General features: G+C 38.8%; 1 protein-coding gene across 2 annotated transcripts in view; it reads right to left on the bottom strand.

Annotated features, from left to right (window-relative positions):
- The window catches only part of CDKAL1 (CDK5 regulatory subunit associated protein 1 like 1), a 640,704-nt gene that overhangs the window by 509,895 nt on the left and 117,874 nt on the right, over positions 1 to 12,935 (bottom strand). For both annotated transcript variants that reach the window (XR_007772820.1, XM_050942303.1), the window contains exon 5: positions 5,505 to 5,589. Coding sequence is in view for 1 of the 2 variants with exons in the window: in XM_050942303.1 (XP_050798260.1) it covers positions 5,505 to 5,589 (85 nt within the window). In the remaining variant the exon portion in view is untranslated. The remainder of the gene's footprint in view (positions 1 to 5,504; positions 5,590 to 12,935) is intronic.

Raw genomic sequence — 12,935 nt, 5'->3', positions numbered from 1 at the left:
TTTGGCCTTTACAACATCCCCTGGCAATAAGTTCTACAGGTTGACTATGCATTGTTTAAAGACCTGGTTCCTTTGGTTAGCTTTAAACCGTCTGCGTATTATTTTCTTTGGGTGACCCCTGGTTCTTTTGTTAAGTGAAGGAGTAAATAACACTTCCTTAATCACTTTCTCCACACTATTCATGATTTTATAGACCTCTATCATATTCCCCCCCTTTCCCGTCATCTCTTTCTTTTCTAAAATGAATAGTCCAAGTTTTTTTAATCTCTCCTCATATGGAAGCTGTTCCATACACCAAATCATTTTTTTTTGCCCGTTTCTGAACCGTTTCCATTTCTAATATACGTTTTTTGAGATGGGACACAGTATTCCAAGTGTGGGTGTACCATGTATTTATATAGTGGCATTAAGATATTTCCTGTTTTATCATCTATCCTTCTCCTAATGGTTCCTAACAGTCCATTTGCTTTTTTGTCTGCCACCGCACATTGAGCAGATATTTTCAGAGAACTATATACAATGATTCCAAGATCTCTTTCTGGAGTAATAACAGGTAATTTACAGCCCATTATTTTGTATGTATAGTTGGGATTTTTCCAATGTGCATTACTTTGCATTTAACATCATTTAATTTCATTGGCCCTTTTGTTGCCTAGTCATTCAGTTTTGTGAGATCCTTTTGTAACTCTTTGCAGTCTGCCCGGGACTTACCTATCTTGAGAAATTTAGTATTGTCTGCAAACTTTGCCACCTCACTGTTTACCCCTTTTTCCAGATCATTTATGAATATGTTGAAGAGCACTGGTCCCAGTACAGATCCCTTGGGAACACCACTATTACCTCTCTCCCTTCTGAAAACTGACCATTTATTCCTACTTCTTGCTTCCTGTCTTTTTAACCATTTACTGATCCATGAAAGGACCTTTTCTCTTTTCCCTTTGGTGATGGACCTTGTCAAAGGCTTTCTGAAAGTCCAAATACTCACTCTTGTTCACATTTGTGGATCCCCTCAAAGAATTCTAACAGATTGGTGAGGCAAGGTTTCCCTTTACGAAAGTGGAATTACGCATACAATCATGAGTTGAGGGGAACACTGAAGATTGGGAATGAAGGGTATTTCACGGTGACAGAATAAATTAACAATGCAGCAGAATTTAGGGGTTATTGCCACAGAATGATGTCACATTGTACTGCAAGTACACAAACTGATTTAGCTTCTTTGCAATGTCTCTAGCCTCTTTTCTTGCTCCCTTTCCTCCCTAGCCATCAATGTCAAGCAGATTCAGCAATTTCCTTGCAGGCTGTTTATATATATTTAAAGAATTTCTTGTCACTTTTTTTTTCTTGTGTTTGACTATTTGCTCTTCAAATTCCATCTTGTCTCTCCTAATTTCCAGTTTACATTTTACGTGTCTTGTTTTAGGCTCCTTTTTATTGACTTCTCTTGGGATGGATTTCCATTTTCTGAAGCATACTTTGTTTGGCTCAAATAACCCATTCAATCTTTCCATTTAGCCATCTTAAAAAAATTCTTGCCCCCTTCCTGTAAGCATATGCATATCTTTTGTGACTCTTATCATAGAGCTTAGTGAACTGTTAATAATATGGCCTGCCAGAGAAAAGCTCCAAATTAGCATCCTAGAAAAAAACAGATAACTTTATGTAATCAGCTTGCCATTGCCATGGTTGATTTCTATCATAATCTTTGGCCATACAATCTTAGTTATCTGCTTTTCAGTCATTTCTCAATTAATCACACAAGTGGGAATGTGCTGCCACTGATTAGAATCAATGGGATTGGTATTCCCAATAATCTGTATTTGCAAAGAAAAGACAGATGGGAGAAACTGCTGCAGAAGCCATAAAACTTGACCGTGTGTGTATGATGAAAATTAGAAATTGTATAAAGCACCTTCAGTGTTTTAGTTGAAACTCAAGCATCCAACATTCAGCTCCAAGCTGCAGAATCTTTCCTGTGACAGACGAACCTTATCAAACTGAGTGATTAATTGTTTCCCTTAAAGTATATCAGCATTGGCAGTGCACAGACTGGTCAATGTTCTGTTTGTTACACAACTCTGAAAAAACAAAGGTCTCCATGACCACAACCTAGCAGACAGAATTGTTGACATGACAGAGAAACAGCTAGTCTGAAAACCCTCCCAAATTTAACTCAGTTTGCTGCTATAACATTCAGAAGACTATTTGTGAAAGATTCTAATGCTTATAAACATTAGTTCTCCACCACTTCTTTATTCTCTCACCATAAGATACAAGGAAGTTCCATAAAACCATTTCTGAGATGCATCTGAGACATATATTGAACAGCCCCATCAACTGGAGGGATAGCTCAGTGGTTTGAGCATTGGCCTGCTAAACCCAGGGTTGTGAGTTCAATCCTTTAGGGGGCCATTTAGGAACTGTGGTAAAAATCTGTCTGGACATTGGCCCTGCTTTGAGCAGGCGGTTGGACTATAGATGACCTTCTGAGGTCCCTTCCAACCCTAATCTTCTATGAGAATTCTGAAACAACTTTCTGTGGTGGTTACAAAACAATCCTGTAGAAGCAGAAGTTCTCCTTCCCCAGAATGAGGAAAGGTCAAGAGCAGAAAACAAGCTATAAGAAAAGAATGGATCTCTGCACAGAGTCAACTAAGAATGACAATGTTTTAGTTTTGTTTATCAGAGGTGAGGGTGGAACCGTTGCTACAAACAAAATTGAGCTCATTAATATAGCAAAAAAAAAGTGAAAGGTCAGGAAATGTTTCTCGTCATTCACTTTTATTAAGTCCCTCTTTCTTTCACTAGCTTATTCAGTAACACACCCCCTCATTATTGTCAATTCTGATATATGGTAATTGGAATAGAAACTTCCACAATTTTACTGGAAAAGATCCTGTCTTGGTTAGTTGGCCAACACAAGATTATTACCCAATGCACACTAACTGCCATTACATGCAATATCTTTAGGGCCCATAATGGTTTATGTATGATCATGTTCTACTCCATAGAGGGTTACCACCGCTTATACAGGAACTAAAACAGTGAGGGGTGATTAAAGCAAGACACAGACTAAACAACTCTAGAGAGGTACCGCACTCTGGGGCGGTCTGCATATACTGATTCAAAGTTTAACAGACAAAGGAAGGGCTTTTGGCATAAAACGGTGATCTAGAACTGACAGTGCCTACTTTCTGATCCACCAAACAGACAACATCTTCTGTCCAAAGGGACCCCAACTCTTGCTGCAGGATTCAAAAGACTTTGGCCTACTAGGACCCCATAAGACTGATGGGTGACTCCTGGTATGTTTAGTGTATGTTTAAATCTATTTATCGCTTATTTTACAAGTTTTCTCTGTAACACTTGTACCTTAAGAATACATGCGCTTGCTTAGAAAGAGCTGTGTGGTAACTTGTAATTGCTGGCAATACACTTTTCATAGCCCCCAGAGACAAAGCAAAGCACAGGTGCTAGCCTTTAGACAGACTGTCGTGCTGGTGATATCACAGTGTAAGGAAGCCGTGCAGTCTTAAAACACTGTGGTCAGACTGGAGTGGGACAAGGACTCTTGTTCACAGACAGGTGATGGCCAGAGGTCTGAGACCTGACTGGGAACTGCTGGACTGGACCATAGGGGCGATTTAGGGGGGAGGGGTCATACAGATGTAGTTATTACCCAAAGCACACTAACTACTGGTATTCTGAAAACAGAGTTCTTCTTGGCAACACAAAAAGCTAATCTCATTGCAGCGCACAGCATTGGCAGTCAGGAAATTAACTTCTCTGTTGGGTACAGGAGGAATATTTTTATTTTAATTGTTCCACCTACTATGGGAAAATAGTTTCTCTTCCAGGGTACAGTACTGGGAAGCTGCTACTGCTAGCAGCAAGTTTCAATATAGCTCCCTCTTTTTCCCTCCTCTAAAATGTGCCAGCTGCTTAGTAAGAATTAGATGTCTCTTGCCAATTTCATCAATAAGCTACATGCCACACCTAACAAATCATTCCATAAGCATCCACATGACTGTTTAGTAAATGTAAGAGCTATGAATAATAGAGGACAACACATTTTGTTTACACTGGACGCATCACAATTGTGACCATTCAGGTTTTCTATTTATTCTTATCAAAGCTATACTTCTGCTGAACTCAAAAGGTAACAAGTCTACCACCACAAACCACATTTCTGCATCACTGACAGGACATGCTACATATTAAAATAAAATCTCTTTCAGAAGAGTAGAGTAACAAGGGGGCAATATAATATATTTTATTGGACCAACTTCTCTGAGAGACAAGCTTTTAAGCTTACACAGAGTTCTTCTTCAGGTCTGGGAAACATCAGTGTCACAGCTAAATACAAGGCAGAACAGAGTGTTTAGCGTAAGTAATACAAATTTCAAGGAACCATTCAAGGTGAAATGGTCTGTTAACACTTCTCCAGTCAGTGTGTGGAAGGAAAAAAGGGCTGTGGGTTGGGGTTTAAGTGGGTTATAGATTGTTGTAATAAACCATAAATTCAGTCCACGGTTTTGCGTATCTAGCAAAGTCAAGGAATTTAAGTTCCCAGGCTTGTCTTTTGACCTTACCCTGGGACCAACACATCGATGATAACACTATATACTTTCAAAAGACTAGTTCAATGTTAACTACAGAATACTTAGGCCAGGTTTACAGTACAGACCTATATAGATGTATAACTATCTCACTCAAGGGTGTGGATTTTTCACACCCCTCAGCAACATAGTTATACCGACCTAACCCCCAGCGCAGACACTGCTATGTTGACAGGAGAGTGTCTCCCATTTATATAGCTACCGCTCTGTATGTAAAGACAGGTCTTCAGTTCACCAGTTTTTAATAAGTACATTTAAGAAAAGACAACCCTTACCTGCTAATAGCAGCGTTGCAGAGGAAGGACAGCAGGCCTCGGCAGTGTTACTGAGCATGTTCAGTCCGTATGAGCATGCTCAGTACAAGCCAAGCAGCAAATCTGGGAGGGCATGTGACCCTGCATACCCCGCCATGCGTCACCTCTGCATGCAAATATTACAAAAATGTATAGTTCTAAATATTTTGCAGAACACATTTTATTTAATTAAAGGGACCCACTGTTGGTCATTTAAGAAAAATGGGGTAGAGGAAGATGGTTAGTCATTCATACCACTTTAAAAAAAATATTTAAAAAAACTGTAAAATCTTTTTTAGAAAAATAATATGGAAACTCTCAGATTACGCAGTAGCAGGAGAGCTGTCTCCCCCCAGTGAGTGTACTACTGAACATTTACAAATCCCCAAAACAGCTATTAGAAAATTACCACATTACCAATCACAAATCTATTCTCGGTGGATAGATCATCATTAAATTCAAACTCACATTTCTCCTCTGCTCTGCATTGGGGAGGATTTACTTTTTGGTTGAAAATAGGTATCCTTTAAAACCACAGACTTTTCACTGATAAATATTACTGGGCTTCTTTGGAAAAAAAAGACCAACTTACTTAATTGAGTTTCTGAAGTGATCTTCAGCTGGGCTTTTTACCGTGCAACTGTTAAGAAGCCACAAGTCTGCTTCTGCGGCGTTCTCTGGAGGACAGAAGAGACAGAAGGGTACATTAAAGAATTACAGCTCAAACTTGGAACTATATCACACTAAAGAGATTGGATTTAACCTTTTGTTAAAAAGTAGATCGTTCTCATAAGATTTCAATAATCAAGCCTTAAATATAATTTTGGAAATTTTATGAATATTGTTTACTCATGTTAATTATTTGGAATGCAGTAGCATCCAGGTGCTGCGGTCATGAACCAGAACACTATTGTACTATACAATAAAAAAAATAAAAAGTCCATGCCCCAAAGAGCTTACAAATCCAAGTTAAAGACAAAACATACCACGTAGATATAAACAGAAAGACAGTGGGAGCACAAGGAAATGAGACAACACTGGCTAGCACGATAGGCAGTGGTCTCAATACATCATCTGTCTAACCACTGTCCATTTTTTTGGTAGGACTCACAGCACAGGAGAGTGTAAAAGGAGGGAACTGAAGGCAGACAATGAGGTGGTTTTACAGAAGTTTATTAGAAGCACTTCCTAGGCATGAGGGCAACACTAGACAAATCAGGAAGGTGCTTGTTTGAAAATGTGAACAAGCAGTTCATGGAGACTGGCATTACTGGCATGGAGGCAAGAGCTGTCATTTCAATTTTATTGTGTAACATTTCTATAAGGAAAAGAACCTAGGCTTAAGCAAGCATAAATATTTACTGGAGAAAGAAAATTCAGAAAAACTCCACTCATTATTAGAATTGGCTACCTTTTAATTATTTTATCATTAACATCCAGCAAATTTTAGACTAAAGGTTTAAGAGCATACCCTTAGTTATGCCTATAGTTTTCAGCCCAGAGCTAAATTTCTTGGTAAATTTCTTTACAACCCTGTGATAGCTAAATACATTAATTGTGTTGGATCATGAAGTTACCCTAAGAGGCACTCTACCCTGTGGCATGAACACAGCATTTTTCTTCTACAATTAAAATAAACATTTTAAACGAATTTTAATTAAGGAGAATTAGCTTGTCATCTAATACAAAATTTAGCCTTCCAAAACAAATGCAGGAAATAAAAATACTGTGTATTTCTAAGAAATTGGTTTCCAAGTACTACCCAGTGAATATTTTCTCTCCACCTGGTTTTCAACTGATTGACAAATACCGCAGAATCCAAACAATATTGAGTCACTCTCCTAGGAGAGTAACATTTCATTTTTTTAAAAGAAACTCCTTGAGCAAGCCCTAGGAAGCATCAGAGAAGCCATTTCACATTCCCAATGCTCTGGCACTAATCAGGACTGCTTAGCGTTGTATCAGTAAGGCACTGAAAACTTGTGTCACACTTTGGTACTAACTTCCAGCAAATCTTGAGCCAAAATGAAGTACTGTAATAGGATTTAAACTGATACAAGTAATCAATGGAGCAAAATTGTTTTAAGTCAAAGTGTAGTTTTTAATTTAAGTGACAGCTCACAAAAACAAAATAATAAGAATAATAAAAAGCCTGCCTATCTGTATTTACTTGTCCACATATAAAAAGTTTCCTTCCCCTAGCTACACTTAATACAATCTCAAACTCTAAAAATATGTAAGTATCTGCAATCTTGCCTTTGCCGATAAACGGAATTATTCCATTTTTCAGTTAACTGTCACTCATTCAACCTCAGGAAGGAGCCAAAATGCAAATGATATGTAAAACAGAAACTGTTTTTAATTTGTGTAAAATGAGTGAAAATAGTCAGGAGAGGTTTTTGTTTTAATCAGTGTTATTAATAGAGACTCCATAGTTAACTTGTTATCGGATGTTAAAAGCATTTTCGGGTTCAAATACAATGTATTGCAAGGAATCAAACAAATGGCCCCAGGATAACCCATTCGAGGTCATATCTAAAAGGGACTGTAACAATGGTTGGGGTTTTTTTTGTTTGTTTCTTTTAAATCTGTGAAAGCTTAATCAAATGCCCCAGCAGCAAGTATTTACCCTGTCAATTAACAGACTGGAAACAGCACTAAGCTCAAATTCAGTCTATTACTGAAGTAAAAACATATTGGGACAACCTAAAGGATCTTTCTTCAAACTCAGAGCTTCTGGTTTACATAATATTTACATTTAGACTTGCTCTGTTAGCAAGAGTTCAGTGTTAATGAGCATGCTATCCTTGCCTTACATGTAAATATCAGTACATTTGCAACTGTATTAAGGTCAATAACGTGAACAAACAAAACCAACAAACAAAAAAAGGAAGAGGAAAAGGAGGACTGGCTTTTGAAAGCAAGGAAAAGATTAATAAAAACTCCTGGTTCTTATCAACTGAAGAGAGCATTTGAAAAAAACAAAATAGCTTTTGAATACTATTCCACAGCAATTTATATTCTTGTATTTAGAAGTCGCCACATTTTCAGGTCATTGTGAAGCACATTTTCAGGTCATCAGCTACAATGTCCAATAAACAGTGGTTTGTTATTTAAAAATGCTTTGCCCAAATGAGTGCGTTAAAAAATTCAAAGTTTTTATGCAATAAAATGTTGCCACAAGTCTGTTTCAAAGTATTTTAAATGTGCTTACTTCTAATAGTACAAACTATGAATATAACTCATGTCCAGCTGCATAACAATTTTCTCTGAACTTGAGAATGATTGGGTATTATACAACAAGAGGCTGACAGAATAAATATCATACCAATAGGGTACAAACGCACTTTGGAGACAACAGTAACACAAAGTCAGAAGAGAACTATTATATAACTTATTTCACAGCAAAAGAACTGAGACCTCTTCATTCAGAAGAAGGGTACTCTGCTGGTTAGAGTACTTGCCTAGGACTTGGAAGATCAAGGTTCAAGTCCCTGCTCCAACACAGAATTCCTATATGACTGAGCAAGTGATCTAGTCTCTTGGTGCCTCAGCTCCACATCTATAAAATGGGAGATGATAACCCCTACTCCAGGATAAATACATTCAAAATCATGAGGCACATATAAATACCCAAAACAAACATTTGTACTCTGGGACTGTTATAACCTCCTAGTTGGGTGGGGGCTTTACAACGAACTGTACAGTGAAATACTGCAGTTTGTATTTTGGAAATGTGAACAGTTAGTTTGACTCGTATATTTTAAAAAATATTCAGCGTAGTTCTTAAGTAGGTCTCAGATTCTACCAGTATAGAATCACTGGGTAACTCCTCCTGTGAAGAGGCAGCACACTAATTTAGGTGCCTAAAAACAGATTTAGGAAGGTAAAGTTTTTGGCCTCTCCTCTCCCTACAATGCTATGTATTGCTATTGCTATTTTATCTATCTTTTCTGACCCTCACTTATTTCTTGTTAACGCTCATGTTGAGCAATATGGCTAAGTTATATTTACATATTAATCAAATGGTGGAGGTCATTTCTCATTAAAACAACAACCTAGTTTAGAGATACTTTTGTCCTTGTATTTTCCCCTTATCCCTCCATCGTATTGCACATACATATTGCAAAAATTCATTACGTGCACACCCTGTGTCAAGTTACTGAACAGCTCTTAAAACTTACTTGAAAAAATAAACTTTCAGAAGTTATATTTATAAATAATATCTTCCTAGCTGGCAATTAGCCTGTAGGCTCACAGGGGAAGGGCCATCAATACAACTAGGATGACATTGGATCCCAGGACAGAGGGTGTTCCTGTAACAGTGGAAGCATACATTAGGCCTTCAAGGAATTTAGACACTTTAGGGTGTGAAAATATAGTGCAATGGTTCTCAAACTGAGGGTTGGAACTCCTCAGGGGGTCATGAGGTTATTACATGGGGGGTCACGAGCTGTCAGCCTCCACCCCAAACCCTGCTTCACCTCCAGCATTTATAATGGCGTTAAATATATAAAAAGATGTTTTTAATATATAAAGGGGATCGCCCTCAGAGGCTTACTTTGTGAAAGGGATCACCAGTACAAAAGTCTGAGAACCCCTGATATAGTGTGACCCTATATGGGTGGATGGTGTGCTGATAGAGCTGCCTGGGTGAACTCTAATAGAGCTTATAGAAAGCACTGTGTCTTTTAATGACAAGATACTCCAAAATAAGAGCCTCTATGAGGGAAAGGTTACAGACTCTATGGGAGATAGGTTACATTGTTTTGCCTAAACAGAAAATCTTTTCCACTTGGCTGCACCAGCTGTTCTGGTACAATCCTCTTACTTTGTATCAGAATGTTCTGCATATCTATTGAACAAGTTCTATGTTAACCAACCAGCATCCAGGCTCTGAGATAGCAAGAGGCTGAGTCTGGATGGAGACTTTTCCTTTTGTGCTAGGAAACTATGTTGGGACTCAGAGGTAATGTTATTGGAGCTTGAATCAAGAGTTTCATGGAGCTCCGGGTACCAGTAATACCTAGGCCCAGTTGGCGCTAAACAAATAATTTCTGCAGACTTTTATCTGATCCCCCTCAAAACTCTTGAGTTTTGAAGTTTCAGAGTGTAAGCATACAGCCACGCAGCAGACCAAGGGATGAGGAATGTGTCTGTCTGAGAACCAGGGCTCCAACATTCTGTGGAGCAAATGGAAAGACACTTTCTCTTCTTCTCAATGGCAAGCAAGTCTATGTATAGGTGACCCCAGTTGTGAAATACATTTGGAATGATAACCATAGTTACATGAGTTATCTGCTACAGTGTTTTGCAGACCCAGACGTGTAAGACTGAGTTTTGGTGATGAATGGACCAATTCCCCAGTTGGACAGCTTCCTTGCAGAAAGGGAAGACCAGGATCTTCCTTGCCTGTTCATATAAAATATCACACTGGTGTTTGTACTATCTAAATGGTTTTGCCTTCAATCACAGGGCAAAAAAAGGTTACACAAGCCAAATGAATCACCTGCATTCTAGGACACTGATATGAAGGTGGATAAACAATGATTATGCTATTGGTCCAAACATGTTCCCCATCTGAGGCTGGACACATCTGTTCTAATGTTTTCATGGGTGGAGGTAGAGAAAATGGAGAACCTTAGCACACCTGACTGGGATGCTTCCACAAATTTAATGACAATAGGAATTCTAGAAGAATTTAGGCTGTCATGTCTATGTGGTGCTTGCTTGGGCAGTAGATGGACTTCAACCACTTTTGCACACAACAAAGGAGAAGTTTGTTATGTTGAGTTATGAATGTGTAAGAGGCAATGTGGTCTACCGGTCTCAGATTGTGTCATTTTTCTTACACTACCTCCACAGCCATTTCTGCTATCCTCAGAGGAAAGTCTAAAAGGCCTTATAATAGCTAGGATGAGATGGTGTACATGGGAATCACAGCTGCTTCACGTGATGAAGAAGAAATTTTTGGTAGCTAAGCGTGGTGAATTCTTAGGAATCTTACTCGGGAGGGTGATCTTACACTTGATAGGACAAAGGAGGTGAGTTTTGTGGCATGTTGTGCACCCCACAGTACCCAGCATCCCCAATAGTATGAACCATAAGTGAAGTGAGATATGGCCCTGGTGAGGGATACCAGATAGGAGGTCCTTCCTTATATTCCCTGTGCTTACTGTGTTAGCTTTGAAACCCTAGGATCCCTATTTGAGGCAAAGTGGACGTATGAATGGGATAACATTAGGGATCTATTATCGACCACCTGACCAGGACAGTAATAGTGATGATGAAATGCTAAGGGAAATTAGAGAGGCTATCAAAATTAGGAACCCAATAATAGTGGGGGATTTCAATTATCCCCATATTGACTGGGAACATTTCACTTCAGGATGAAATGCAGAGATAAAATTTCTCCATACTTTAAATGACTGCTTCATGGAGCAGCTGGTACAGGAACCCACAAGGGGAGAGGCAACTCAAGATTTAATCCTGAGTGGAGTGCAGGAGCTGGTCCAAGAGGTAACTATAGCAGGACCACTTGGAAATAGTGACCATAATACAATAGCATTCAACATCCCTGTGGGGGGAAGAACACCTCAACAGCCCAACACTGTGGCATTTAATTTCAAAAGAGGGAACTATACAAAAATGAGAGGGTTAGTTAAACAAAAGTTAAAAGGTACAGTGACTAAACTGAAATCCCTGCAAGTTGCATGGGCCGTCTTTAAAGACACCATAATAGAGGCCCAAATTCAATGTATACCCCAAATTAAGAAACACTGTAAAAGGACGAAAAAAGAGCCACCCTGGCTTAACAACCATGTAAAAGAAGCAGTGACAGATAAAAAGACTTCCTTTAAAAAGTGGAAGTCAAATCCTAGTGAGGCAAATAGAAAGGAGCACAAACACTGCCAACTTAAGTGCAGGAGTGTAATAAGAAAAGCCAAAGAGGAGTTTGAAGAACGGCTAGCCAAAAACTTCAAAGGTAATAACAAAATATTTTTTAAGTACATCAGAAGCAGGAAGCCTGCTAAACAACCAGTGGGGCCCCTTGACGATCAAAATACAAAAGGTGCGCTTAAAGACGATAAAGTCATTGAGGAGAAACTAAATGGATTCTTTGCTTCAGTCTTCATGGCTGAGGATGTTAGGGAGATTCCCAAACCTGAGCCGGCTTTTGTAGGTGACAAATCTAAGCAACTGTCACAGATTGAAGTGTCACTAGAGGTGGTTTTGGAATTAATTGATAAACTCAACATTAACAAGTCACTGGGACCAGATGGCATTCACCCAAGAGTTCTGAAAGAACTCAAATGTGAAGTTGCGGAACTATTAACTAAGGTTTGTAATCTGTCCTTTAAATCGGTACCCAATGACTTAAAAAGGGCTCTAGAGGTGATCCCGGCAATTACTGACCGGTAAGTCTAACGCCGGCACCGGGCAAATTAGTCGAAACAATAGTTAAGAATAAAATTGTCAGACACATAGAAAAACAAACTGTTGAGCAATAGTCAACATGGTTTCTGTAAAGGGAAATCATGTCTTACTAATCTATTAGAATTCTTTGAAGGGGTCAACAAACATGTGGACAAGGGGGATCCAGTGGACATAGTGTACTTAGATTTCCAGAAAGCCTTTGACAAGGTCCCTCACCAAAGGCTCTTAATTAAGCTGTCATGGGATAAAAGGGAAGGTCCTTTCATGGATTGAGAACTGGTTAAAAGACAGGGAACAAAGGGTAGGAATTAATGGTAAATTCTCAGAATGGAGAGGGGTAACTAGTGGCGTTCCCCAGGGGTTAGTCCTAGGACCAATCCTATTCAATTTATTCATAAATGATCTGGAGAAAGGGGTAAATAGTGAGGTGGCAAAGTTTGCAGATGATACTAAACTACTCAAGATAGTTAAGACCAAAGCAGATTGTGAAGAACTTCAAAAAGATCTCACAAAATTAAGTGATTGGGCAACAAAATGGCAATGAAATTTAATGTGGATAAATGTAAAGTAATGCACATTGGAAAAA

This window comes from Gopherus flavomarginatus, chromosome 2 (genome assembly GCF_025201925.1).
Source record: "Gopherus flavomarginatus isolate rGopFla2 chromosome 2, rGopFla2.mat.asm, whole genome shotgun sequence".
Classification (NCBI taxonomy): Eukaryota; Metazoa; Chordata; order Testudines; family Testudinidae; genus Gopherus; species Gopherus flavomarginatus.
This window is presented reverse-complemented; position numbering and strand designations above follow the sequence as displayed.